The following is a 25,604-nucleotide window of genomic DNA, read 5'->3' on the forward strand; positions in this document are numbered from 1 at the left end:
GGGTGCATAAAATTAAAATTAATAATACAATTTTAAATAAATAAATAGATTACAAAATACTACGACTACTACTACTACTAATAATTATGATTAGTATTAAAAATTATTTCTGGTGGAAACAAATTATAAGTGGGTCTCAGTAGGGGTAAACAAACAAACAAACAAACAAATACAATGACCCTTTTGACAGAAAAAGCACTTAAATTCTGCACATATGTTACTGTAGTCATTATGTTGGATTTACTTTTTAAGGGAAATATCTTTTTGCGGACACTGGATTTGTCGTACAATGGCCTGGGCAAAGAAGGAGCCATGGCTCTAGAAGAAGCACTCAAAAACAACAATACACTGGAGGATCTGAACATCAGGTACCGTTGTCATTGTATGATTGTATATTATACTCTTTTTAAAGAATGCAGGACATGCATCACCTACGAGTCAGTGTTTTGAAGACCCCCCTCACATATTCTTTTCTGCACAAGTGTACACAATCCTTGATTTATTGCTGTAATTATGGGATGGTAGACAGTTGAAATTGTTCAGTGTTTGCTTGCTAAATGAGTTTGAATGCTCACAATGCACAGTTATTCATGATTTATTTGCAGTGGTGAAATCAACAAACACCAGACTTTGCAAACAGTCAATAAACTGACAACTGGAATAAAAGTACCATAAATACTTGCTTAAAATACTTTCTTTTCTTTGTCTGCAGCAATAATCGCATACCGCTTGAAGGAGCCATCCATTTTGCGCTGGGCCTCAAAGTGAACACAACTCTACGAATTCTCAAAGTACGAAAGATTAAAATAGTAGCAGCAAGTATGGCTTTTAGGCTTAGACTTTTAAGTCTGTGTCAGAGGAGATTTATGGGATTTCTATCCTTGTTATGACTAATTTTGTTGGTTTTCCTGTATGATCCAGATGTCTAGGAACCCAATGCAGTCAGCGGGATGCTTCGCCATTTTAAAATCAGTTCAGGCAAACCCAGAAACTGCAGTTGAGTTCTTAGAGTTCTCTGTGAGTGTATCTTTCCCATTCATTTATCAGATTTGCTTTTCCTTATTGGTTATCTGTATCTTTACCATCAGTTTCTTATAGGATATTTGCGTGGACCAGGAATTTGAAGACTTATTTGAAAGCACCAAAGATACACTCCCAAATCTGCAAGTGAAACATGGTGGAAAAATTAATGCTGTGCTTAAAAAGAGCTGAAAACACATTCTGGACAATCCAATTGTAATCGTGTAGGCTTGTAGAACTGCAAATATATTTCTAAACTTGCTTAAAACGGGAATCTAAACTGATTTGAATCTCGCTCCACACTCCTCCACGTTGTAAATTGGATCAAGTCATAGTTGATGGATCATGGTTTCCGGCATTAAGGGAACGGCGCTTCAGTAGAATTATGTTTAGAAGAAGATTTGATTACATTAGTGACCATAGACTTTAAAACATTACTTAGAAAATTTTGATGATGTGTGGAGCAAGCTAGACTTGCTAGACTAGAATTACTTTTTACTACTCTACCATCCAAAAGTTTGGGGTTGGTAAGATTAAAAAAAAAAAAAAATGTTTTCAGAAGTCTCTGGTGCCTTTTTTTATGATCAACAGTTTATTATATGTAACCCTGAACCACAAAGCCAGTCTTAATTAGCATTGGTATATTTGTAGCAATAGCCAACAATACATTTTATGGGTCAAAATTACACATTTTTCTGTTAAGCCAAAAATCATTAGGATATTAAGTAAAGATCATGTTCCATGAAGATATTTTGTAAATTCCCTACCATTTTTGATTAGTAATATGCATTGCTAAGAACTTAATTTGGACAACTTTAAAGATGATTATCTCAGTATTTTGATTTATTTTTTATTTTTTTTATACCCTTTAAGATTTCAAATAGTTGTATCTCGGCCAAATATTGTCATATCCTTAAAAATAGGAAAGCTTATTCATTCAGCTTTCATATATCTCAATTTAAGAAAATTTCAATGTGTTCCAGGGTCACAAATATTATGAAATATTATGAATTCATGAGTTTTCAGTGTCACATGATCCTTCAGAAATCATTTTAATATTTAAAATAAAACAGTTGTACTGCTTCATATTTGTGTGGAAACCATGAAAACATTTTTTGGGATTCTTTGATAAGAATGTTCAAAAGCACAGCATTTATTTGAGATAGAAATCTATAAAAGTATTAATACAATCATTTTAAAGGTAGTGTATGCATACAGTTTCATGGCCTCAGACTACTTGAAATATTTGCATTTCTAAAACTTAATTCTCACACTGCAGTATTATTCAAGTGAATAACACACATAAAATCTTCCTTAAAAGTAATTACCATTGTAACCATAGTTTCTGACAGCTTAGCCTACACTGTGGAATTTTATTAGTAAAAATGGCATTTTTTGGCCTTTCTATATAGGCCTAAACCCTGCTGGGTCAACAAACCAGCTTTTGTTTTCATTAATTCAATTTTCACCAGGCTACTATAAAAAGCTTTCAGATTCTGTAATTTTAATTTGTAGTACTTACCGTATGCAGAAAACAATCCAATGCTCTCCACTGACTTTGTATTGCGGGAAGTGGACTCCTTGTCATTTCTGACTAATAACAAAAAACAGAACAATGTCTAAAAGCTGCTATGAGACAAAGTGTACAGTAAACACGCTAAAAAAAAACACACAGAACTACGTTTTTATAAGCTGTCGACCCAAAAAACTAGATTTTAAGAACACAAATAGTTGTAGATGTTAGTGTATTTCACGTTGGGCCATTCAGCTGGATCATTTCTCCAAAAAAAGGAAGGTAAGGAAAAGGTGACACAGACCAATACAATTTAGTTTATTAAAGTATCTCCTCATTTCATAGTGGTGAAATAATTCTTTGACATGGTTAAATAATGAATGTTTACTGTCGCCGTTAAATTTCCCTCCAGCAGGCGTAGTTCTCAGAGTAATATGACACGTTGCGCTCAACTTTTATTTTCTTAAACACTTGTTTTTTTTAGGCCGACAGCTTATAGAAATGTAGTTCTGTGTTTTTTAGCTTGTTTACTGTGCACCTTGTCACATGGCAGCTTTTAGACATTGTTGTTTTTTGTTATAAGTCAGAAATGACAAGAAGGCACCCTGCTGAAAAAAACAGCATATGCTGGTTAGGTATAGGTTTTGGTGCTGGGATGCTGGTTTATGCTGGTCCTTTGCTGGTTTATGCTGGCCATTTGCTGGTTTATGCTGGTCCTTTGCTGGTTTATGCTGGTCCTTGACCAGCAACATGACCAGCATAAACCAGCAAAGGACCAGCATAAACAGGGCCGGCCTGTGGCATAGGCAGTATAGGCAAATGCTAAGGGCGCAGTACATCCAGGAGGCGCCAGAAATGGAGAAAGAAAAAAAGTGTAACTTCCACTGTTCTTAAAATTAGTTGGTATTATGACTTCACAAAAGAATAAGCCCACATTAATTTAACTGCAAAGGCTACTAAGTAGTAGTAGTAGTAGTAGTAATAATAATAATATTCATAGGGACCATGTGACGTCACTGTGCTTTATCGCCGCCATTTTTGTGTCCGCGCTACCTGTTTTAGTCTATGGTCACAGCAGCCACAACTACCAGAGGAAGAGCAACAAAACTCCCAGAATGTTCACAACAGGGATACAATATGCCCGGGATATGTTGTTCTGTTAGCTGTAACAACAGTCATCAGAAAAAAACCTAATTACAGATTTATTCGATCTCAGCAGTGCTTGAAGTGGGTCGGTATGCATATAGCCTTTAGTGTACCGGTGTCATTCACGCAGGTGCTTTTCACAGCAGGGTGTTTTTTCGGCACAACAAGAGTAGTGCAATAATAATTAATTATTGACTAAGATTGTAAATAAGTAGATGATAACGAAAATAATGCCTTAAAATGAAAAGAATCAGTTAATTACATTTTGAACCGATCAACTCGTACGTCAAAAGATTTAGTAAACGAGAATGCATTCAAACAGTAAGTTCAAAACAGTGCTAATGCAGAGAATAGTGACTTACAGTACACCCAGATGCCGTAAATTATTTGTTTCAGTGTGTATTAGGCTTAAGAGCAAGAGTGTTTACAGTTGAAGGCATTTTAGAACATGCAGTGTTTAGTGAATTATGAAAATTAAATAATAAACGCTAAACTATTGTACTACATAGCGTTCGTCATTGCAACGCCTGCAGTAAAGTATATACATGTAAAAAAGGTTCTTAAAATAATCATATTTGTTTTGCTAAAACTATTTATGTACAATTACCCTAAAAATTATTTGTCATACAAAAATGGCACACACACAAATCATCATCCCGAGTAAATGGTACCATTGTGAATTGTGACTGGCTGCACAAGTAATGTAATAAACTAAAGTAAACTAAAATGTTATGCGGCCATATAGTCTGGATGAATGAAAAAGCATATTTTTAAACAAAGAAATCGCATGCTTTTGGTGCTTGAATTTGAGCTTCAATAATGAGATCCGGGTTTATGAATACACAAAACGTGAAAGACGTCTTCCCTTGGCTTGCTGGATGTTGGGCTTATGCTCAATAATCACATTTTTTTGCATTCGGCAAAACTAATTTGCCGAAATCTAAGCGCGGACTGTATTAGTGCCGTCAGCGCGAGTCCCGTTCGCTGTGAAGTAGTGACCAGCCGGCAAAGGATTCTTCCAGGTCTTAAAGCCTTCACCGAGCGACTACGTTCACAATAATTTACACAATCTGTCCTAAACATACAATCAAGTCAAATACACAGTGTGGGAAGTAGTGATAAAAAGTAATTTCTTGTTTCAATTTATTAATAAATCTCATTTAGATGCGCTGTGCCTGTTATCATATCGGACACAAATATGGCGGCGAGCATAGCGGAAGTGACGTCTTTGGTACCCATGGATAGCCTAATTGCCTAAGACGCCCCCCCTCTTCCGAATAATCAGACTTTACCTGCTACACGGTGGTCGTTTTTTGATGGGTCAACAAGCTTTGCACTAGCCATTCGTAAGTTCTTACTTAAATTGGAACATTAAGTCCACACTAGAGGCTTAGTAACTACTAGTTAGTTTGTAACTAAATCTATACATTATTTGGTTGCACCAGTTGTTTGTAAGGCAGGACTTAGCTAGTAGTTCGTAAACTCTCCGTAAAGTAATGCGTAGTCGCCTAATATGATGTTTACATTAAATCATCCAATAGAAACCTTCAAATAGGCGAGCAGAACTTGTTTAAATGCTATAAAATGTAATTTATCTTTCATTCTAACTTCTTTTGCCTCACATATGCTAACGGTAAAAACAAGTTTTCATTCAAAACGAATATATGTAAGCTATTTTTTGTCCACGGTCACATATGTAAATAACATTCAGAGACTAACTGAAATAAATAAGGATCAATAAATACTGAAAAAAAGAAATGCCATATATGTACCATTTCATTTGACAAGCGCAGCACGAAGTGCACAGAGCCGCGCTGTAGATGGGGTGTTGAAGACGCGCTAAAAAAGAAACAAGTACGTTTATTCACATATTGTTCAATCTCTTAATATGAATGTGAGTATAAATGTCAGCAGTATAATATGCCTAAAGGATTAAAGGTTGTCGGTTAAAAGAAGAGCACATTGATGCAGTTCACTCAGTCTGCTATTTTATTCCAACCGTTAGAATCGCTATGGGGCTAACTTCAGAAGGCAGTGATTTCATTGAATAAATATGCCCGCTGCATGTTTCAAAGTCAAAACGCAGCACTGATGTCTTTATATGAATGTATCTGAAGGGAACCGACTGTCCTCAGAAACATGTCGTTGGCATTTTCATATCATGCCTAATAAAACAGCGTTAATGCTGCTTTGTGTACAGCTGTTACTAGGGAAACCGTAATATTTCAGCGCTCCTAAAGCGCCCCCTCGTGACAGAGAATGAATTTTTATTTCCACATTTTTTCAGCTGTTTGCAATTATCGACCTGTTTTTATGCAGCAAACACATAGTTGTAAATGTGAATGAAGTTAATGCTGTTTTTTTCAGCAGTGAGCTTCTCGCAATACAAAGTCAATGGAGATTGTTGGTTTGCCATTGAAATGGCCTTCAGATTATGACGCGTGCCGCTCTGTCTCTATTTTCGATTATCTGGGAGTTATTGTAGAAGTTATTGTATTTTAAAATAACAGCTGTATATTGAGATGATATTTGCTCATTGCAGTTGGAACAATTTCTCTTGCAATTTGTTTTTCTTCAAATTTACAAGGCTAAAAGTGCCTCTAGTTCAGTGTTGCCAGATTGGGCGGGTTTCCGCCCAATTGGGCTTCTTTTGATCGGCTTGGACCGGAGAATAAGGCATTGGGCGGGTAGACAAAATTTGGGCTGCTTTAAAAAAATTAAAAGACGCCCAATCAGCTGTTTTTTTCTTCACTTTTATCATTAGTCATGTTATTTTAGTACGTTCGAGCGCAAACTATCACAGTAATATAATGTGTAGTGCAGTCATCAACTCATTTTTGCTTAACGTAACCCTTACTGGTTTAGTTTAACAGAGACCTGTCCATCAATTTACGTCTATTACGTTAGTGAGACTTGATGACTTGTGAGTGACGGGGTTTTACATTACATTTGTTTCTCATCACTTTATTGTGCACTTTTTGCACAGAAATTAGCATATTTTTTTTACTGTGGACATTGAAAATGATGCATGCGTTTTTCCAAGGGTATCAGTTAATTTCCACTTTGAAAAGATTTCTGAACATTTTACACATATTTTCGGACTGTTTTGATCCATATTCCTGTGAAATTGATTTATCTTTATTTTATTTTGTCATTATTCTTTTTTTAAAGAGATAAAAATGGTCCTTATCAACCTTGACATGGCAATAAAATTCTCATTATTTTGGCAGTTAAAATTTGGGCTGGTTTTTGTTGAAGTGGGCGGGATTTGGTGAGCTTTTGGGCTGGAAATCCTCAACCTGATCTGGCAACACTGCTCTAGTTGAACAAACGTCCATTTGCGAGTTTCCTTCAGCTCAGTGGCATTGTTTACATTCATTGCAGCCAGTATGGCCGATTGATGACTCCTCCTGAAAACCCTAGGGTTTAGATTGCATTTGGTCGATTTAATTATTATTATTCTTTACTTTTCCCCCTCAAAAAAAACACTAAAACTAGCTCTAAACCAGCTTAGTCTTGTTCGAAAAGGTTTGTTTTCTTTTGACTGGATTTTAATTACATCAGCGACAAGATCAACAGATTAATCATCGTGATGAATGAGTTTCTAAACGTCGACGAATCAAAGACACACATGAAGCTGAAGTCCAACAGTTCAAGCGCGTCAAACATTAACTCGTGTGTTGCAACTACTGCAACTTCATATAGACGCGAATCCACAAACAACACGAGAGAATAATGGCGACATCACGGTCTTTACATATCCTTAAGAGACAGCAGCATTTCCTTAATAAGGTGCATTCAACATGGCTGGCCAGGTAATGTGCATTCATTTGTCAAGAGACGTGTGTAGCACGATACAATTGCTAGGGTAAAGCAAGTAAAAGTGTAGATCTAAAATCTGTTAAGTCATATATTCAATATGTGGGCTGTTGATGAATAATATGTGTTTTTTTAACATCAGGGCGTTATGTTAAAATATATGTGAATGTGTAAGGTAAAGTGTAGGCTTAAAGTGCCGCATAATAGTGTTGTAGTCTGACAAGAGAATTTTTAAAGTGCATAAATTCAGTTCCTCGAATGATCGCCCACAATGCACAGGTAATATTGCTAGATTTTTCACATGAAATAACCTTTTCCTCTGACATTTCAATAATGTCTGTTGCTTTGAGCACTTAGTTTAACTTGCAGTACGTTTAAGTTTGTTATTATTATTATTGTATTTTAGCAGATATAAAATAATTTAATAAAACCTTTTGCATATTTAAAAATATACAGTGTACATATTAAAGTGCCAACTGCCATTGCCTGTAAATAAAGTTAATAATAATAATTCCAGGCTAATTTTAGTAAAGAAAGCCTTTAGCATATTAATATATATATATATATATATATATATATATATATATATATATATATATATATATATATATATATATTAATCAGTGGTCTCTACAGGGGAACATTTGTCCTCAAATTATCATTAGAATGTAGTTATGCAACAATAATTATCTAATTTTCCACTAGTTTATGAACAGTACGTTTTGTTTTTATAAATCAAGTTTGTTATTATTATTGTTATATTTTAACAGATATAAAATAATAAAACATTTTGCATATTTAAAAATATACAGTATACATATTCAAGTGCCAACTGCCATTGCCTGTAAATAAAGTTAATAATAATAATTCCAGGCTAATTTTAGTTAAGAAAGGGAAAGCCTTTAGCATTTAAAAAAAATATGTCTTTATTAATCAGTGGTCTCTACGGGGGAACATTTGTCCTCAAATTATCATTAGAATGTAGTTATGTAACAATATTAATTTAATTTTCCACTAGTTTATGAACCCAAATACACTGTAGGATGGCTATTAAGCTATAAAAGTTATTAAAACTGTATGCATAATAATTTTTTAAACAATTTAGCATGTCACACTTGCTGTCACTGCTTGAAATGTTTCATCAGCTACCCATGTGCGTACTAGCTTTTAGTAATATTGTGCATTGCAGCTTGTGATGCATCACTTATATATTTATTAAACACTTGCTGAAACAGTTTTGCTTGTGAATCTTTAGAGGTTTTGCGAATAAAAGTGATGAAGGCTGGTTGAGTTCCATGTTTGCACACAAAGTGGATGCCAGGAAAGATGCCCACTCCAATCTGCTCTCCAAGAAAGAAACCAGCAACCTCTACAAGATTCAGTGTGAGCCAATCCATCTAAAAACCTTCAAGCATGCGCTTAACTGTTTAGGCCTAGGGAGAAATTGTGCATGCAATATAGTTGATATAAATTGCTAAAAATATCCCCATGCATGAATGATGCACTCGCTTGTCGCTTTCCACCAGAAAACAGCCTAAACTGTTTGTTTTAGACTAATTGCTTTAATAAATCAGCCTCCAAAGTGTTTATGTGAAGAATTCTTTTGTTTTCAAGAGACCAGCTGTATGGAGAATGGTAATGAAAAGTGATATTGCATTAAACGGTTGATTTGAGGGATAAAATCACGAGGAATTACACTGAATTCAAAAAGGTTTACAATGTCTAGACCTAATTGCAAGATACAGTGCCTTGCTAAAGTATTCATACCCCTTCATTTTTTTCACGTTTTGTTGCAGCATTATGTTAAACTGCTTTAAATTACTTTTTTTTCCACATCAATCTACATCTCCTACACCATAATGACAAAGCACAAAACAGGTTTGTAACAACTTTGCAAATTTATTAGAAATAAAAAACTGAAAAGAGCCTGTTGCATAAGTATTCATACCCTTTTCTGGGACACTCGAAATTTAGCTCAGGAGCATTGATATTGCTTCTAGATGTTACTACACTTGGAGTGGAGTTAAACTGTGGCAAATTCATTTGAATGAGTATGATTTAGAAAGGCGCACACCTCTCAGAAAAGGTCTAACTGCTGAAAATGCATATCAGAGCAAAAACCAAGTCCTGAGGTCAAGATAACTGCCTGTAGAGCTCAGCGACAGACTTGCGTTAAGGCAATGATCTAGGGAAGAGTTCAGAAAAAAATCTGCTGCATTGAAGGTTCACAGAAGCATGTAGCCTCCATTATCCCTAATGGAAGACGATTGGAACAACTAGGACTCTAGAAAATGTCTGCCAGCCCCCATCCAAGCTGACAGCTTGAGAGGTGAAAAGGTGAGGCAAAGAATGGCAGATAATTGCTAAATGCAGATGTGCAAAGCTTGTCACATCATACCCAAAAAGACTTGAGGCTGTAAAGGTGCTTCAACTATGTACTGAGTTAAGGGTATGAATACTTATGCAATGTACTTATTTCAGTGTTTTATTTTTAATAAATTTGTAAAATTTGCAAATCTGGTTTTTGCTTTGTCATTATTTTGGTGTATGGAGTGTAAATTGATGTGGGGACTAATTTAAAGCAGTTTAACATAATGCTGCAACAAAACAAATGTGAAAAAAATGAAAGGGTATTAATACATTTGCAAAGCACTGTACAAGTGTTGTTTCTGACAAATCCTGCTTTTCTTCTTTCAGTTCACAATGTCAAGCCAGAGTGCATGGAGGCATACAATAAAATGTCGTAAGCACCATTTTGTTTTTGCAATTGCACTGTATAATGCTGATAAGTACACAGTCTTGCTTTCAATATGACACTTGCAGGCCTGCCGTGTCTAGATGTGATGTACTTTGGTTCCTTGATTGTCCGATGTGACCGTGATATGTTATCATTAATGTAGTAGCAGTATGTCCTTAGCTTCCTGTTTCAATAGCAAATATATCAACACAGAAATGGAAACTGCATGTTAAAGCATTTCATCTTTTTTTTTTTTTTTTTTTGTCTATTGTCCATTATTGTAATTTAAGCTTATACTGTCTAAATAATTCATTTCTAAACTACTTCCACTGTTTGTTTGTTTGTTTGTTTGTTTGGAGGGATGAGGTACAGAAAGAACTTCATCGTGATGCAGATTATCCATGTGAAGTCGTTGGAAGCTGGAACACCTGGTACGGTGAACAGGATCAGGCAGGTGAGATGGAAAAGCAACATATTTTTGTGTTGAAATGTTTTTGAAAACGTCTCCTATGCTCATCAAGGCTGCATTTATTTGCTCAAAAATACACTAAAAAGAGTAATATTGTGAAATATTATTACAATTGCAAGTAACTGTTTTCTATTTGAATAAAATGTAAGATTTATTTCTGTGATGCAAAGCTGAAAGTAGTGTATACTTACACAAATCACTGAGTTTTTAAAGTACCAAATTTGGTTTGTTTAAATATCTGTTAGATGTTTTATAGTACTATGGTGACATGCTGTTTTGTGTTTGTAGTGCATCTCTGGAAGTATTCTGGTGGATATCCTGCTCTAACAGAGTGTTTGCGCAAACTCAACCAAAATACGGTATTTAACACATCTCTGTGGATTTCAAATTTGGATGTAAGAATGTCAAAATATCAAATATCAAAATGTTTTCTGTGCAGGCGTATCTTGCATTTCGAAAAGAGAGAAGTAAGATGTTGATCTCCCGACACAGCCAGCTTCTTCTGGAGTTTAGTTTCTGGAACGAGCCTGCGCCCAGAAGCGGTCCCAACATTTATGAACTGAGAACATATAAACTACTGGTAAATACCATTTTAATTGTTCTGTTTTAAATATACACCTTTATATTTTATAGCTTAAGGGGAGACAAGTTTGAGTTAGAGCTTTTGGGCTTTTTGGTGATTCATAAAGTGTTTTTTTTAGACCAGTGGAAAGAAAACATCCAAAAGACACTGTTAGGCGTTTCTTTTATAGCGCTTTATCTATTTGTGTCAATAGATTTCAATTACAATACACATTTTTAAAGGCCAGTTTTCTTAAAATGAGTTTTTTTCTCCTACACTGAGCCATGAATCTCCAATTCAGTAGCACTTACACACACTAAACTTTACATTTTTATTCCTGTCTGTATTCTGAAGGTTTTTACAGAGGGATTTGTTCATATATAATTAGCTTGAGTTTATACATTTTATTCCCCCCAAAATTGTAAAAAAAAAAAAATGTTTTCTGTCTGTTCTAAGTATTTTCTGAATTATGGAGTGACAAAATGAGATCCCCTCTGTAAAGACATTAGACTCTAATATTTAAAAAAATTTAAACAAGAATTTTGAAACTGACTTAATCCAGTGTTTTGATTTTCGTACTAGACATTTATGCAAATTTGCAGATATTTCATTAAATAACAGTTTAGAAAACTTGTAATACAAAAAGTGTTTGCAATTATCAATGTAATCAATCAACTGGGTAAGTAAGGTGATAACTGTTAGTTATTTTTTTTTTTTACCCTATTTACCTGCAGTGTCTCGCCTTAAAGGAAAATGTAATCACCCTCAGGCCATCGAAGATGAGCTCTTTCATCATTCGAACAGATTTGGAGAAATGTATTATTACTTTTTCACCAATGGATCCTCTGCAGTGAATGGGTGCCGTCAGAATAAGCTGATAAAACAGCATCCTGTAGTGAAAAAGTCCATTATCTGCTGTCCTCTTACATCAAAATCCACAGACACATTTATTTTAAACTGTTTTAGATTTTTTTTGGCTTTTTTTATCTGTGTATATTTCTCTCCTAATTCAGATGAAATAACTTTTTCATTAGAGATATCAGTTATTACGGATAAAGAATTTTTTACTATGCTGGAAGTAACAGTTTTAAGTTCTAAACATCTTAGTGATGGATTTGTTTTTAACAAACAAGCAGATTTTCGCTTAACAAAACATTAATTATTGAACTAGTGTTGTGTGTTTGGACTTTCATTCTGATGGCACCCATTCACTGCAGAGGATCCATTGGTGAGCAAGTGATTTAATGCTAAAACCTGTTCTGATAAAGAAACAAACTCACCTACATCTTGGATGTCCCGAGGTTAAGTACATTTTCAGCTCATTTAAATATTATGTGTGCATTTTCTTAAACTTGTTCTTTTTTTCTGGTCTGCTTGTCCTGAAATTTCTCAATCAAGCCCGGTACAATGATCGAGTGGGGAAATCATTGGTAAGTGTGCGTGTGAATAGTACAGTTAAGCACACTTAAGAAAGTATACTGATATTTAGGGCTGCAACAACGAATCGATAAAATCGATAAAAATCGATTACTAAAAGCGTTGGCAACGAATTTCATAATCGATTCGTTGTGTCGCGCGACGCAGAGACATTTGGTTGTTATTATATATATTAAAAAAAAAATTTGAGCGCAGAGCGGAGTGGACACATTCGGTCTCTCTCCCGCACTGATGCCAGCAGAGTTCGGCACCTCATATGCTGTGTTTCCATCCAAAAATGCGAATTTAACTTATGCGCAAAACTGGAACATTTGAGCATAAAGCACCGTTTCTACATTATATATATATGCTGCCCCGATTTATATCAAACATGTTTGATATTTAAGCCTACTTTGGCTAGCGTACTTTCACAGCAGCCAATGCTCGATCGCAAAACAGCTGCTGTACGGGTCGTTGGATAGTGGAGATGGAGAAAACTACTTCTATAGTTTTTGTAACACTGTCTGTCTGTATAATGTGTCGAAAACATACCACAACCGTAAGGAGAAAGAGGAGCTCTGCTGAGGTGAAATCGTCTCAGTTTTGAATAGGGCTGTGACGGTGGCACGTTGTTTTTTTATATATAGCCTACACTTCAGTCAGCAAACAAGCAGCCTAAAAACGCTAAAATAAATCAAAGAAATAATATATTTAATTAAGAAAGTAGCCTAAGAGTATTAAATAGGCTATTAAACAAACATTCCTTGTAAAAATGTCCGACATCAATTTTTGGCCGACTGAATTTCCAGTCCGACTGTCTTTTTTTCTCTTTCTCTTCCTCATTACACAGCTGCTGTTTTTAATAGCAAAGTGATTACATTTATTTTCGTTCCTTTAGTTTATAAAGTTAATTTAGAGATATATTTGGAAAACTTTTTGTTTGTTAAATTCAAGTTTTTGTTTTTTAAAGTTATACCTAGCAAACAGCGGCAGACAGATCAAAAGCCTGCTTAATTCATCGCGATTTAAATTAAAATCCATTGATATAAAAAACTTAAAACATATCATAATATTAGTTTAATCATTCAATCAAGATAATTCCAAAGTTTGTGCGGACAGAAGCGCGATTTGCAGGACATGGAGACGCCAGTGCAATGTGGAATTTCTTTTTTGCTCATAAAGGTAAGAGTAATTTACCACCCGGGCCGGAACTTTAAAGGGTCTACCTTAGTTTGTGTGTACTAACAGTATCAACAAAATGTGCTCTTAAAGAAAACAAACAGAATACGCTTGATATCTTTGGTTTAAACAGGAGCGCTTCACAATAATTAACCGAAACCCAGGTAATTGCCTCACAAACACAATATCTATATAAAGCTTTAAATTATTATTTTACTATAAAACGAAATAATTAAAATCGAAAACAAAACTCTTTCATTAGCTAATCCATAAAGATGCATTAGGCATTAATGAGCAGATGGCAGGATCGTCAATTTCATCTTTGCAACACTGAATCAGAAAATACTAGTTTATTAATAAGTAATTCGAATATTTTCTTAATTTTTGCCTTGACACATTCATGGTAATTACTTTTGCTGGGGCTTTGAGGCCAGTTTTGCGTGCATTTGAATGCGGAAGTCTTCCAGCTGGTCGCTGCTGATGGCAGGACACTAAACACCGCCATGGCAGAATGAATGTAGCAGAAAGTTAGTCAAGTTATCCCGTTCCAGCGTGCAAAGTCACATGACTTTTTTAATGCGCACTGAGGAATTTAATTTGAGAGGCTTCTTGATGGGAAATGCAGCATGTACACCACAGCAAGCCGCTGTCTTGACGGATAGTAATTTTAGTTTATTTAGTCTATATATTTGGCAGATGTAAAGCATACATGTGTATGTTTTTTGTGTTAGTCCATTTTTATTTTATTATTATTATTATAACAGTTCAAGGAGCAACATGTTCGTGCACTTTCTAAAGATTTTAGTTCTGTTTTTGAATAAAGGGTTGTAAATCCCTTGTTTTTTTTATCCGATTCATCGATTAATCGAAAAAATAATCGACAGATTAATCGATTATTAAAATAATCGTTAGTTGCAGCCCTACTGATATTATATCACCATCTTGCATATTTAATCTATTTTATCATGTTCCAGGGCTCGAGCAATCAAATATAGACAGGAAAACAATGAAGCAGTGGGCGGCTTCTTCACACAGATTGGTGAATTGTATGTTGTTCATCATTTATGGGGTAAGAACATCCTTCACTGAGCTTGTATCTTCTTCTGATCATTGCATATTATGAAGTGCTTTAAAATATTTTTTTAATGTGTTTTAGCCTATAAAGACCTGCAGTCCAGAAAAGAGACCAGAAATGCTGCTTGGCTAAAAGAGGGCTGGGAAGTCAATGTGCACTATACAAGTGAGTAAGGCCAAAAACAGTTGAAAGGGCACAAATACAGTTGAGGTCAGAAGTTTACATACACTTTGCGGAATCTGCAAAAAATGTTAATTATTCACCAAAATAAGAGGGATCATACAAAATGCATGTTCTTTTTATTTAGTACTGACTTGAATAATATATTTCACTTAAACAACATTTACATATAGTCCACTAGAGAAATTAATACTTCAATTTATAAAAATGACCCTGTTCACAACTGTGTGTTTTTTGTTTAGTGATAGTTGTTTATGAGTTCCTTGTTTGTCCTGAACAGTTAAAATGCCCGCTGTTCTTCAGAAAAATCCTGCGGGGCAGGTCCCACAAATTCTTTGGTTTTTCAGCGTTTTTGTGTATTTTAACCCTTTCAAACAATGACTGTATGATTTTGAGATCCATCTTTTAACACTGAGGACAACTGAGGGACTCATATGCAACTATTACAGAAGGTTCAAACACCCATTGATGCTTCAGAAGGGAAAATAATGCATTAAGAGATGGGGGTGTAAACTTTTGAAAAGAATAAAGAAGTAGTACATTTTTCTTTTTTTGCCTAAAAATCATATTATTTTCATTTAGTACTGCATGTTTCCCAGAAGACAAAAGAAGTTCAATTTACCCTGATCTTTAAATCGAAAAAGTGTTCACCCCCCAGCTTTCAATGCGTCGTGTTTCTTTCTGGAGCATCAGTGAGTGTTTGAAACTTCTGTAATAGTTACATTTGAGTCCCTCAGTTGTCCTCAGTGTGAAAACATGGATCTCAAAATCACACAGTCATTGCTGGAAAGGGTTCAAAATGCACAACAATGCTGGAAAACCAAAGACTTTGTGGGACCTGAAGGACTTTTCAGAAGAACAGCAGGCAGTTTAACTGTTCAGGACAAACAAGGGACTCACGAACAACTATCACTAAACAAAAAACACAGCTATGGGTCATTCAGGGAAAAAAAAAAAAAAAAAAAAACAGTATTAAGAATCAAGTGTATGTAAACTTTTGAACAGGGCCGTTTTTATAAATTCAATTATTATTTTCTTTGTGGACTATATGTGAACATCTTTTATGTGAAATTTCTTATTCAGGTCAGTACTAAATAAAAAACAACATGCATTTTGTATGATCCTTCTTATTTTGGTAAAATAATTAACATTTTGCAGATTCTGCAAGGTGTATGTAAACTTCTGACCTCAACTGTAGTAAGCAAATCAATCAAACCAAAAGTGTTTTCTTTGTAAACTGCGCCATCTGGTGGACTTCAGTAGAACTGCTCACATACAGTAATACAGTAGATTTTAATCAGTACATCCAAACTTGTTTATATGTGTTTTCAACAGTGCCTCTTATCCAAAAGATGGAATCGAGAATTATGATTCCCATGGAACATTCACCGCTGCAGTAAAATCAACAGTGTGATGATACCAAATACAGATCTACTGTCGGGACGTTCTGAGTTTACTCAAACACATCTGAAGCAGATGATCATGGTCTTCGGGTCCTCTTAAAGCAGAGCTGGACCTAAACTCTGCCTGCAAGAATGCAAAACTGTGCCAGTGGTGAAGACAATCAAAGAACAACGACAGACCTCAGTGCCTTTGGATGAGACTGCTAAAGTATAATTAAATAATTACAGTCTCATTTTTAGTCATTATTCTCCTTTCTGATCTATTATTTGGCATGTTTGGCCTGTTGGAGTGCTTGAGGAAAATGCCCATCAACATGGATTTTTATCTACAATTAAAAGAAATGTGTTAAACTGAATGCATTCATTAGAATACTTAATTTTATTGTAGTAAACTTTAAAACTCCATTTTAGGATAATAAATGAACAAATAATTTCTGGTGACTTGTAGTCTCTTCTTCCATTTATATTCGATTATTAACTTACCACAAAACCAGTCTTAAGTAGCATGGTTATATTTGAAGCAATAGCCAACAATACATTGTATGGTATTTTATGCCAAAAATTATTAGGATATTAATTAAAGATCATGTTCAATGAAGACATTTTATAAATTTCCTACCGCAAATATATCAAAACTTAATTTTTGATAAGTAATATGCAATGCTAAGAACTTCATTTGGACAACTTTAATGGTGATTTTCTCAACATTTAGATTTTTTTGCACCCTCAGACTCTAGATTTTCAAATAGTTGTATATTCGCCAAATAATGTCCTATCCTAACAAACCATACATCAACGGAAAGCTTATTTATTTAACTTTTAAATAAAAAAATGACCCTTATGACTGGTTTTGTGGTCCAGGGTCACATATTTGTGAGACTGACCCATCGTAGAAGCGGCTGTCCCTTTAAGAGCAAGGGGGCGTGTGACCCAGCTTCTGTTCGAACCATACAAGTAGAATAAAATGAACTGGTAGAATGGCAACAAACGTAAAAACGATGGTTCCCAAAGTGGGTGGGGCTTCACGACGCGTATGTTTTCAGATTCGGTTGAACTAAATATTAATACTTTGAATTACAATGGATGTTTTTGTCAGTTTCTCCTGGTTGTTTTTGATGTGAATTACTGTCTTGAATATTTGTTGAAACGAAAAATAAGCAGCGTTGCTGTCAGGTGATTCATGTTACTTTACTCAACGCTGATGAAATTCGCCCTATCACGATTATTTGTGATGACTTCATGTAGATTGTTTAATTTTACAAAGAAAATTACTTTAGATATATTATAATGTTAATTCGTGAATATAATAGATAAAAAACACTATTTTTAATCTACAAAAACCTTACATAGAACATGCGAATTCAAATTATCTTTTGCGGTTTCAAACGCCCCCTGAAGGAGGCCAACTGTATGTCCCGTTGTAAACAGCGTTTTAGATCCCCTGTCCAATTACTTCTCGAATCGAATTACATGAAATGAGTCTCTCCCACCAGCTATCCACCAGCGTGCTCGGTGCACGAGGATGAAGCGTTTTCCTAACGCAGGGGTTTGTAACATCACATAGGCGGATCTCGCGTTGCGTTATTTAACGCGGCCACATGCACTGCACAGAAAACATTTTCACAGCGTCTTCCTGAAGGACTAGCAAACGATGGACCTCCACATCTTGGATCATAAATTGAGAGTGACATCTATTAGCAAAACGGCACTTGAACAGTACACACACCCCCTGATCAAACTGATATTTCTCAGGAACAGGACGAGGTAAGGACAGTCAACGCCTGTATGAGTTTGCAAACATGTTTTTACGCGTTTGATGGTGCAATGGTCTCTTATTTAGACATCAGTTCAAGTACAAAGCGTGCTTGTTTACAGTGTTCAGCGGCAAAGTAAGAGCCTCACCCTGTTTAAGTTAGTTTGTTGAAATGATAAATGACCAAATAATGTCAGATGGGGCCTTTGACTTAATCTTGCAATTACGCACTGAAGTAGCTATAAAAGGAAGACGTTTTCATAAAGATGGCAATTCTCAGCTTGTTCTCAGCTGTGACTTAAAATAATGGCCGTGTTTTATAACGTAGTGAGCCGCCTAACTTACCTGGCTAGACATTTTTGGGCATGCAGGTTTTCACATATATCATATAAGATACTGTTGAGGTCTAAAGTTTACATACATCTTTCAGAATCTGCGAAATGTTTTATAAGTTGCTTTAGCAAAATAAGAGGGATCGTACAAATGCATGTTATTTTTTATTTAGTACTGACCTGAATAAATATTTAATATAATATACATTTACATATGGTCCACAAAAGAAAATAATAGTTGAATTTATAAAAATGACCCTGTTCAAAAGTTTACATACGCTTGATTCTTAATACTGTGTTGTTACCTGAATGATCCACAGCATGTTTTTATATATTTTTTAATGATAGTTGTCCATGAGTCCCCTGTTTGTCCTGAACAGTTAAACTGCCTACTGTCCTTCAGAAAAATCCTTCAGGTCCCACAAATTCTTTGGTTTTTCAACATTTTTGTGTATTTGAACCCTTTCCAACAATCGCTGTATGTTTTTGAGATCCGCCTTTTCATGCTGAGAACAACTGAGGGACTCATATGCAACTTTTGGGGTTAAAATTCTCACTGATGCTCCAGAAGAAAACGCGATTAAGAGCTGGGGGTGAAAACATTTGAATAGAATAAAGATATGTAGCCTATACTTTTCTTATTTTGTCTAAATATCATATATTTTTCATTTAGTACTGCCCTTCAGAAGCTACAGAAGATACTAACATGTTTGCTGCAAGACAAAATATGTTTAATTTACAGTATCCTGATCTTCAAATTCATCTTCATGTTTTCTTCTGGAGCATCAGTGAGTGTTTGAACCTTCTATAATAGTTGCATATGAGTCCCTCAGTTGTTCTCAGTGTGAAAAGATGAATCTCAAAGTCATACAGTCATTGCTGGAAAGGGTTCGAATACACAAATGCTGAAAAACTTATAATTTTTGAGACCTGATAATGTAATATCCTGATAATGTGAAATATCTTATTCAGGTCAGTACTTAAAAAAAAAAAAAAAAAAAGTAACATGCATTTTGTATGATCCCTCCTAATTTGATCAAATAATTAACATTTTGCAAGGTGTATGTCAATTTTTGACCTCAACTGTAAATTGAGTTTTCATCCTAACTTCAAACTTTGCATTAGAAAAATAGCTCATAGTTGACATTCACTGCCTGTACGTTAACCTTGGACAAAATGAAAACAAAAGAAAAAAACACCAAAATGACAAGATAAGACTTTTTAAATTGCATACAGTGGCCACTAAAAACTTAAAGATGTATGGATTTCATTTCACAAGATAACAACTAAATATCAGCAGGTTTCTTTTTGGTAAATATTTTGTGAAAATATTGCAATAATTTTCTGTGCGTTAATATCAGCATTAAATATTTTATAATGCCACCCTTCACTATAGATATAATTGGGCATTGACAAACACGTTACTTGTTGGTAGCCAATCGTGTTTTCACCCTAATTGAGATCCCTCGTTTTATGTGCCAGATAAATCTTGATTACGACATATATCAATCACCTATTTGAAATTTATATTGCTGAGTAAATGGTTAATACAGAATTTCAGAAGTAATTTAATGGTGTTACATAAACTTTAATACGAGCAATAAAATCTGGGTTGTAAAATGTCACTTATTAAAGTATTTTGTGGGGCACCGTGTGACTTCAGTTCATTTTATGATCTGCGTAATGCTGGTGAAATTATTATTATTATTATTTTTTTTTTTTTTTCTCATGTCTGTGAGGACGAGGGGATGGCAACAGGCCTTTCAGGAGGATTGGATTCCCACAGAGCTTAGAAAAAGATGGATGTTTGTGTATTTAATGTCTTTTCTGGCTCATTCAGGCATATCTTTTTCAGAACCTTGAATGCTACAGACTGATAATGTTCCAGAGTTGAGGATATCACTACCAAATCCTTACTTGTTTTAAGTAAGCAAAAGTAAAATTAGCATCATTTATTTTAAAGTATAAAAAATTGGCCAAATTGTACAAACAAGCATGCCAAAGTTAGATAAAAAAAAATCATATAAATTACAAAATTTTTGCAAAGTTATTAAATTTGGGCCGAATTGTGTGAACAAGAATAGCAAAGCTTTTTTTTAAAAAATCCTATAAATATACTTTTTTTTTTTTTTTTTTTTTTACAAAATTTGGGCCAAATTGTGCAAACAAGAATGGCAAAGATAGATTATTTTAAAGTCATATAACTATACTTTTTTTAAAAAGTTTTTTTTTACAAAATCATGCAAAATTTTTGGCCAAATTGTGCAAACAAGCATGCCAAAGCTAGATTAAGAAAAAATATCATATAAATTACAAAATTGTTGCAAAGTTATTAAAAATTGTGTGAACAAGCATTGCAAAGTTTTTTTTTTTTTTTTTTTTTTTTATCCTATAAATATACTTTTTTAGATTTTTTTTTTACAAAATTTGGGCCAAATTGTGCAAACAAGAATGGCAAAAATAGATTATTTTAAAGTCATATAACTATACTTTTTAAAAAAAGTATTTTTTTTACAAAATCATGCAAAATTTTTGGCCAAATTGTGCAAACAAGCATGCCAAAGCTAGATTATTTTAAATCAGGTAAATATACTTTTTTTTTTGTCTTACAAAAAAAATTTACAGCATTTTTCAAAATTATACTAAACTCTGGGTAAATTGTACAAACTAGCATGGCAAAGCTGTATTTTTTTTAAAATCATATAAATATATATTTGTGCAATATATATTTATTTATAAATATGTTTATAAGTTGGCCAAATTTAGCAAAAAATGCATGGCAAAGCAACTTTTTTTTTAAAATCATATAAATCATTTATTTATTATTTTTATTATTATTATTTTTTTTTTTTACAAAATGATACAAAATTTTGGCCAAATTGTGCTTCCATACAAACAAGCATGGCAAAGCTAGATAAAAAAAACATAAATATACTTTTTATTTTATTTTATTTTTTTTTTACAAAATGATACAAAATTTTGCCCAAATTGTGGAAAATTGTGCATTGCAAAGCAAGATTTCTTTTAAATCATATAAGTATAGTTTTTTTTTTTCTTTTTACAAAATTGTGCAAAATTTTGCACAAATTGTGGAAACAAGTAGCAAAGCTAGATTTAAAAAAAAAAATCATATAAATATCCTTTTTTTTATGTAAATGCATATTCTCTTTTGCGTATAATCAAGTGCAAAAGATAGTTAAGGTCCTTGCACACTAAGTTTAACATTTTCATATGTGTTTATTTCGTATTTGTCAAATTTTGTCACACACAGAACGTCATGGTGGCTCAGAATTGTTAAATCTCAAAATGCTTGCTACAAATGCGAAAAATGCAGATAGTTGAACTGGACCAGAATTCGGACGAAAGTTCGGCAGTGTGTAAATGCGATTGACACAATGTAAGGTTGTATTTATTTTTTAACATGCGAAATTTCGGATGAGAACTTTAGACTCGGTTTGCAAGAATCTTTAGGGTTGACGTAACGTTTTATTTTTTCCTCACAGAAATCTATTTTCTGTCCTGAAATGGAGGGCTCTACTGTGGTGAAGCTAGGGGTGGGCGGTACACCGGTGTCATAGTCAGCACCGGTGTGACATTGCGCCACGACATGGATTTTCTAATACCGTCAATACCGTAATAAATCAATTATGTGCCTTGAACGGCTGCATTTACATCAATAATAGATAATTCTAAATAATAAGGCATTACATTTTGTTCAAACGTTCAGTTGTGGTCTGAATACCTGTCCTTATACTATATATCTTGTTGTAAATAAAAAAGTAAGACATATTCGTATCAGCTTTGTAGGTTTTAGGTAAAAGGGGAGTGGCCATTAACCGACTGGTGAAGCATCATGAAGAAAGGTCTGGCCTGTAGCCTATACCAGGGGCGGAGTGGCAATCGGGACGACCGGCCCTTTTCTAATATTGTATATAATTTTCACACTTTCAATATGCAGGGTATAGAAATCGCTTTTAAATGAGTGCTCGCGCTGTTTACTTTTACTTTCAATTTTGCGATAACGCACACTCTAGTCTGTGTAAATGGAGCAGCACATCTTATAATAGATATTTGTCAGTGAGCACAAGATTACAGCAAATCCTCCAGTCTATTTTTGTAATCTCTCTTTACTTTCAACCCGTGATCATTCAAATCTAAAGGTCATTGTACATTGAGTCTGATTTTCGTATGTGTTTCTTTTTTTAGTTTTCTCATATTTGCCATCCTTATCAAAATGCTTATTATGGATGCGAAAATGCAGAAAATCAAACATGATCCGAATTTATGACGGACGAAAGTTTCAGAGGCACTGTGTAAACTCGATTAACATAACCTGTATTTTTTTTTTTACGTGCAAAAATCTCGGACGAAAATTTCGTACTCGTGTGCAATGACATTAACTTTAGCAGCTCGTGTTGGATGAGGGGTTGCCAAGTCCACGTTTTTCCCCACAGAATTGGTCTACTTTTAAACTGTTGCCATGGGTTGATTTCCCCCAGTTATTTAAAGGTTTTAAATATTGCAGAAATTAAATTTCAATAAGAAATAATTTTTGTTTTGTTGTACGTTAAGTAAGATCTTTAGGTTTTTTTATTAAATATTTATTTGAATTGAATGGAAAATATTATTCTAAATAATTTACTTAAGACGAGAGCATGCAATATAATTAAAAACTGAACATAGCTACAAGCGTCATATTTCATTTATCACGTGAGGAGTTTGCGCTTACATAAACAACGTAAAAGTTTAGCATGTTTGGCCGAGCACGGGGCACTCCCCCTGCCCAGGATGAGGGATGCTGAAAACAAGAGATGATGAAGGTAAGACTGCTTGGCTATTTAAAGGGATTCTCTTGTAGTGCTTGGATACGGAGTGTGATTGCTGATGGTGAATTGGCCGTGTTAATTATCTGTGCGAGGAGTCGAATTTACAGAAAGAGAATGGCGGAGGATTTAGTGTCCAAAAGCACCTGTTTGGCAATATTTTGGGTCCAAAGTTTGTTTGTTTTGTAGTTTCGTTGTCGTCCATTAAAACAATTGACGCCGAATTGCCAATTCCCGCAAAAGTGAAAGTATAATACGCACGCATTTATAATCTATTTAAAAGCAGAAAAAAGAGCAAACCCCCACCCCCACGGTGATACCGGTATTACCGGTGTTGTCACGTGCCGATTAACCGGTGGGGAAATTTCCTCATCGTCACAACCCTAATGCATAATACTCTCCCATGTCTCTTTTTGATAAGGATACCTACCATTTACTTATTATATTATAAAAATATTAACTTTATTCACATACTAAAGGGACAGGACAGGCTACTCCTCCCAAAATGCACCAAAAAAAACTGTTCAAAAGATGAAAAATACCGTGATATTAATTTTAGGTCATATCGCCCACCCCTAGGTGAACCTATTCTCTCCAATTTCTCAGCGTTCTGAAGGATGTTGGTTTAACACCACTCCTATATTTCTCTGTTTTCCAGAAGGCTTTGGAGCACTTACAGGAAGTTAAGCCCTGGGAGCTCTAGATGTTGTTAGGAAGTGTGAGACTAGCTGACACAATGCTGCTGTGCTGAGTTAGCCCTGAGGGTGGGGATGTATTATTTCCCTTCTGTTCGGCCTTTGGATTGATGTGCCTGGTGGTTTGGGTTGCGCTGAGTTGCAGACAGGAATCAGCTGTGTGAATGAAGACCTGTGGGTGGCTGCCAGTACAGTATCGCAGCTCTTCCTTCAGATAACGCCTGGTGCAACTGCAGTACTTCATGTGAAAGTTAGAAAGTGCTTGTTGTTAGCAGAATGCTGCAAAGATAAGTACTTAAGTCAATGCCTGATTGAGTTTTCAGTGGTTTCTATAGCAAAAAAACAAACAAACAAAAAAACACATAAGCCAAAAAACAATATGTACTCTGAGTCATTTTGCTTTTTTCACATATTTAACAAGGGTTTGATGCATGAATATATAATTTGTAGTCTAGAGGTTTACTTTTTCATCTTTTGTCAAGTTATGTTGTAAAAGAAATCAAACTTAAATACAAAATCTTCCTTATTCTTGATATGCCATTTCATGTAAAAACTAACCCAAGTCAAGATAAAATATTAATAACACAAATTATACATGTATCAAAATACAAAATCACTCTTTAAAAAAAATTACAATATTAACGCAATATTACTATTAACATTTATATTAAACATTGATATATTAAACATGTAATAATATAATATTAAGCCATAAAGCAAACAAGCATGGCAAAGCACTTTTTTTAAATCATAGAAATTATTTATTTATTATTATTATATATAATTTTTACAAAATGATACATTTTGGACAAATTGTGTTTCCATACAAACAAGCATGGCAAAGTTAGATAAAAAAAAATCATATAAATATACCTTTTTTTTCCACACAATTTTTACAAAATATACAAACAAGCATGGCAAAGCAATTTTTTAAATCATAGAAATTATTTAGTTATTATTATTTTTTTAACAAGATTAATCAAAATTTTGGCAAAATTGTGCTTCCATACAAAAGCATGGCAAAGATAGATTTAAAAAAAATCATATAAATATAATTCTTCTTTACAAAATGATACAAAATTTTGACAATTGTGGAAACAAGCGTTGCAAAGCTTTTTTTTTTAATTCATATATAAATATCCTTTTTTTAAATATACATGCATATTCTCTTGTGTATAATCAAGTGCAAAGGATAGTTAAGGTCCTTGCACACTAAGTCCAACATTTTCATATGTGTTTGTATTTTATGTATTTTATTGTATTTTTGAGCAGAAGCTACTTTATTCAAAAATGTAACTTACAAACCCCAAACTTTTGAACAGTAGTGTATTTTTCGATTATTATTAACATAGTAAATTAATGTAATTACTGTACATAACAAATCACTATTATTACGGTGTTTGATCTTCATTTTAGTTGTTCGATGCTGGTAGATGAAGTTCAGTCTGGACATAATTTGCACAAACATCCCATCAGTTCTTC

At 34.2% G+C, this 25,604-nt stretch overlaps 3 protein-coding genes across 3 annotated transcripts in view; all 3 read left to right on the forward strand.

The window, feature by feature from the left end:
- Positions 1-1,513, forward strand: part of lrrc74b (leucine rich repeat containing 74B) — a 21,556-nt gene extending 20,043 nt beyond the window's left edge. The window contains exons 7-10 of the mRNA XM_073841410.1: positions 253-368; positions 713-791; positions 922-1,017; positions 1,099-1,513. Coding sequence (XP_073697511.1) covers positions 253-368; positions 713-791; positions 922-1,017; positions 1,099-1,212 — 405 coding nt within the window. The 3' untranslated portion in view covers positions 1,213-1,513. The remainder of the gene's footprint in view (positions 1-252; positions 369-712; positions 792-921; positions 1,018-1,098) is intronic.
- Positions 1,514-7,221: 5,708 nt separating this feature from the next.
- nipsnap1 (nipsnap homolog 1 (C. elegans)) lies at positions 7,222-16,952 on the forward strand. The gene is made up of 10 exons (XM_073840392.1): positions 7,222-7,494; positions 8,754-8,881; positions 10,196-10,241; positions 10,595-10,689; positions 10,993-11,063; positions 11,144-11,284; positions 12,665-12,696; positions 14,836-14,930; positions 15,018-15,101; positions 16,452-16,952. The coding sequence occupies exons 1-10, from the start codon at positions 7,415-7,417 to the stop codon at positions 16,514-16,516; spliced, it is 837 nt and encodes a 278-aa protein (XP_073696493.1). The 5' UTR covers positions 7,222-7,414; the 3' UTR covers positions 16,517-16,952.
- A 1,047-nt stretch (positions 16,953-17,999) lies between these two features.
- castor1 (cytosolic arginine sensor for mTORC1 subunit 1) overlaps positions 18,000-25,604 on the forward strand; it is a 30,027-nt gene continuing 22,422 nt past the window's right edge. Inside the window, exon 1 of the mRNA XM_073839870.1 lies at positions 18,000-18,283. Coding sequence (XP_073695971.1) covers positions 18,171-18,283 — 113 coding nt within the window. The 5' untranslated portion in view covers positions 18,000-18,170. The remainder of the gene's footprint in view (positions 18,284-25,604) is intronic.

The sequence above is a fragment of the Garra rufa genome, chromosome 5 (genome assembly GCF_049309525.1).
Source record: "Garra rufa chromosome 5, GarRuf1.0, whole genome shotgun sequence".
Lineage (NCBI taxonomy): Eukaryota > Metazoa > Chordata > Actinopteri > Cypriniformes > Cyprinidae > Garra > Garra rufa.

Excerpts from the sequence above, each read along its gene's own strand:
- nipsnap1 (XM_073840392.1), top strand. The coding sequence starts at position 7,415 with ATGGCGACATCACGGTCTTTACATATCCTTAAGAGACAGCAGCATTTC. Across the intron at positions 11,064-11,143 it reads GCAAACTCAACCAAAATACG|GCGTATCTTGCATTTCGAAA; the intron begins GTATTTAACACA and ends TTTTCTGTGCAG. Across the intron at positions 14,931-15,017 it reads TGTTGTTCATCATTTATGGG|CCTATAAAGACCTGCAGTCC; the intron begins GTAAGAACATCC and ends AATGTGTTTTAG.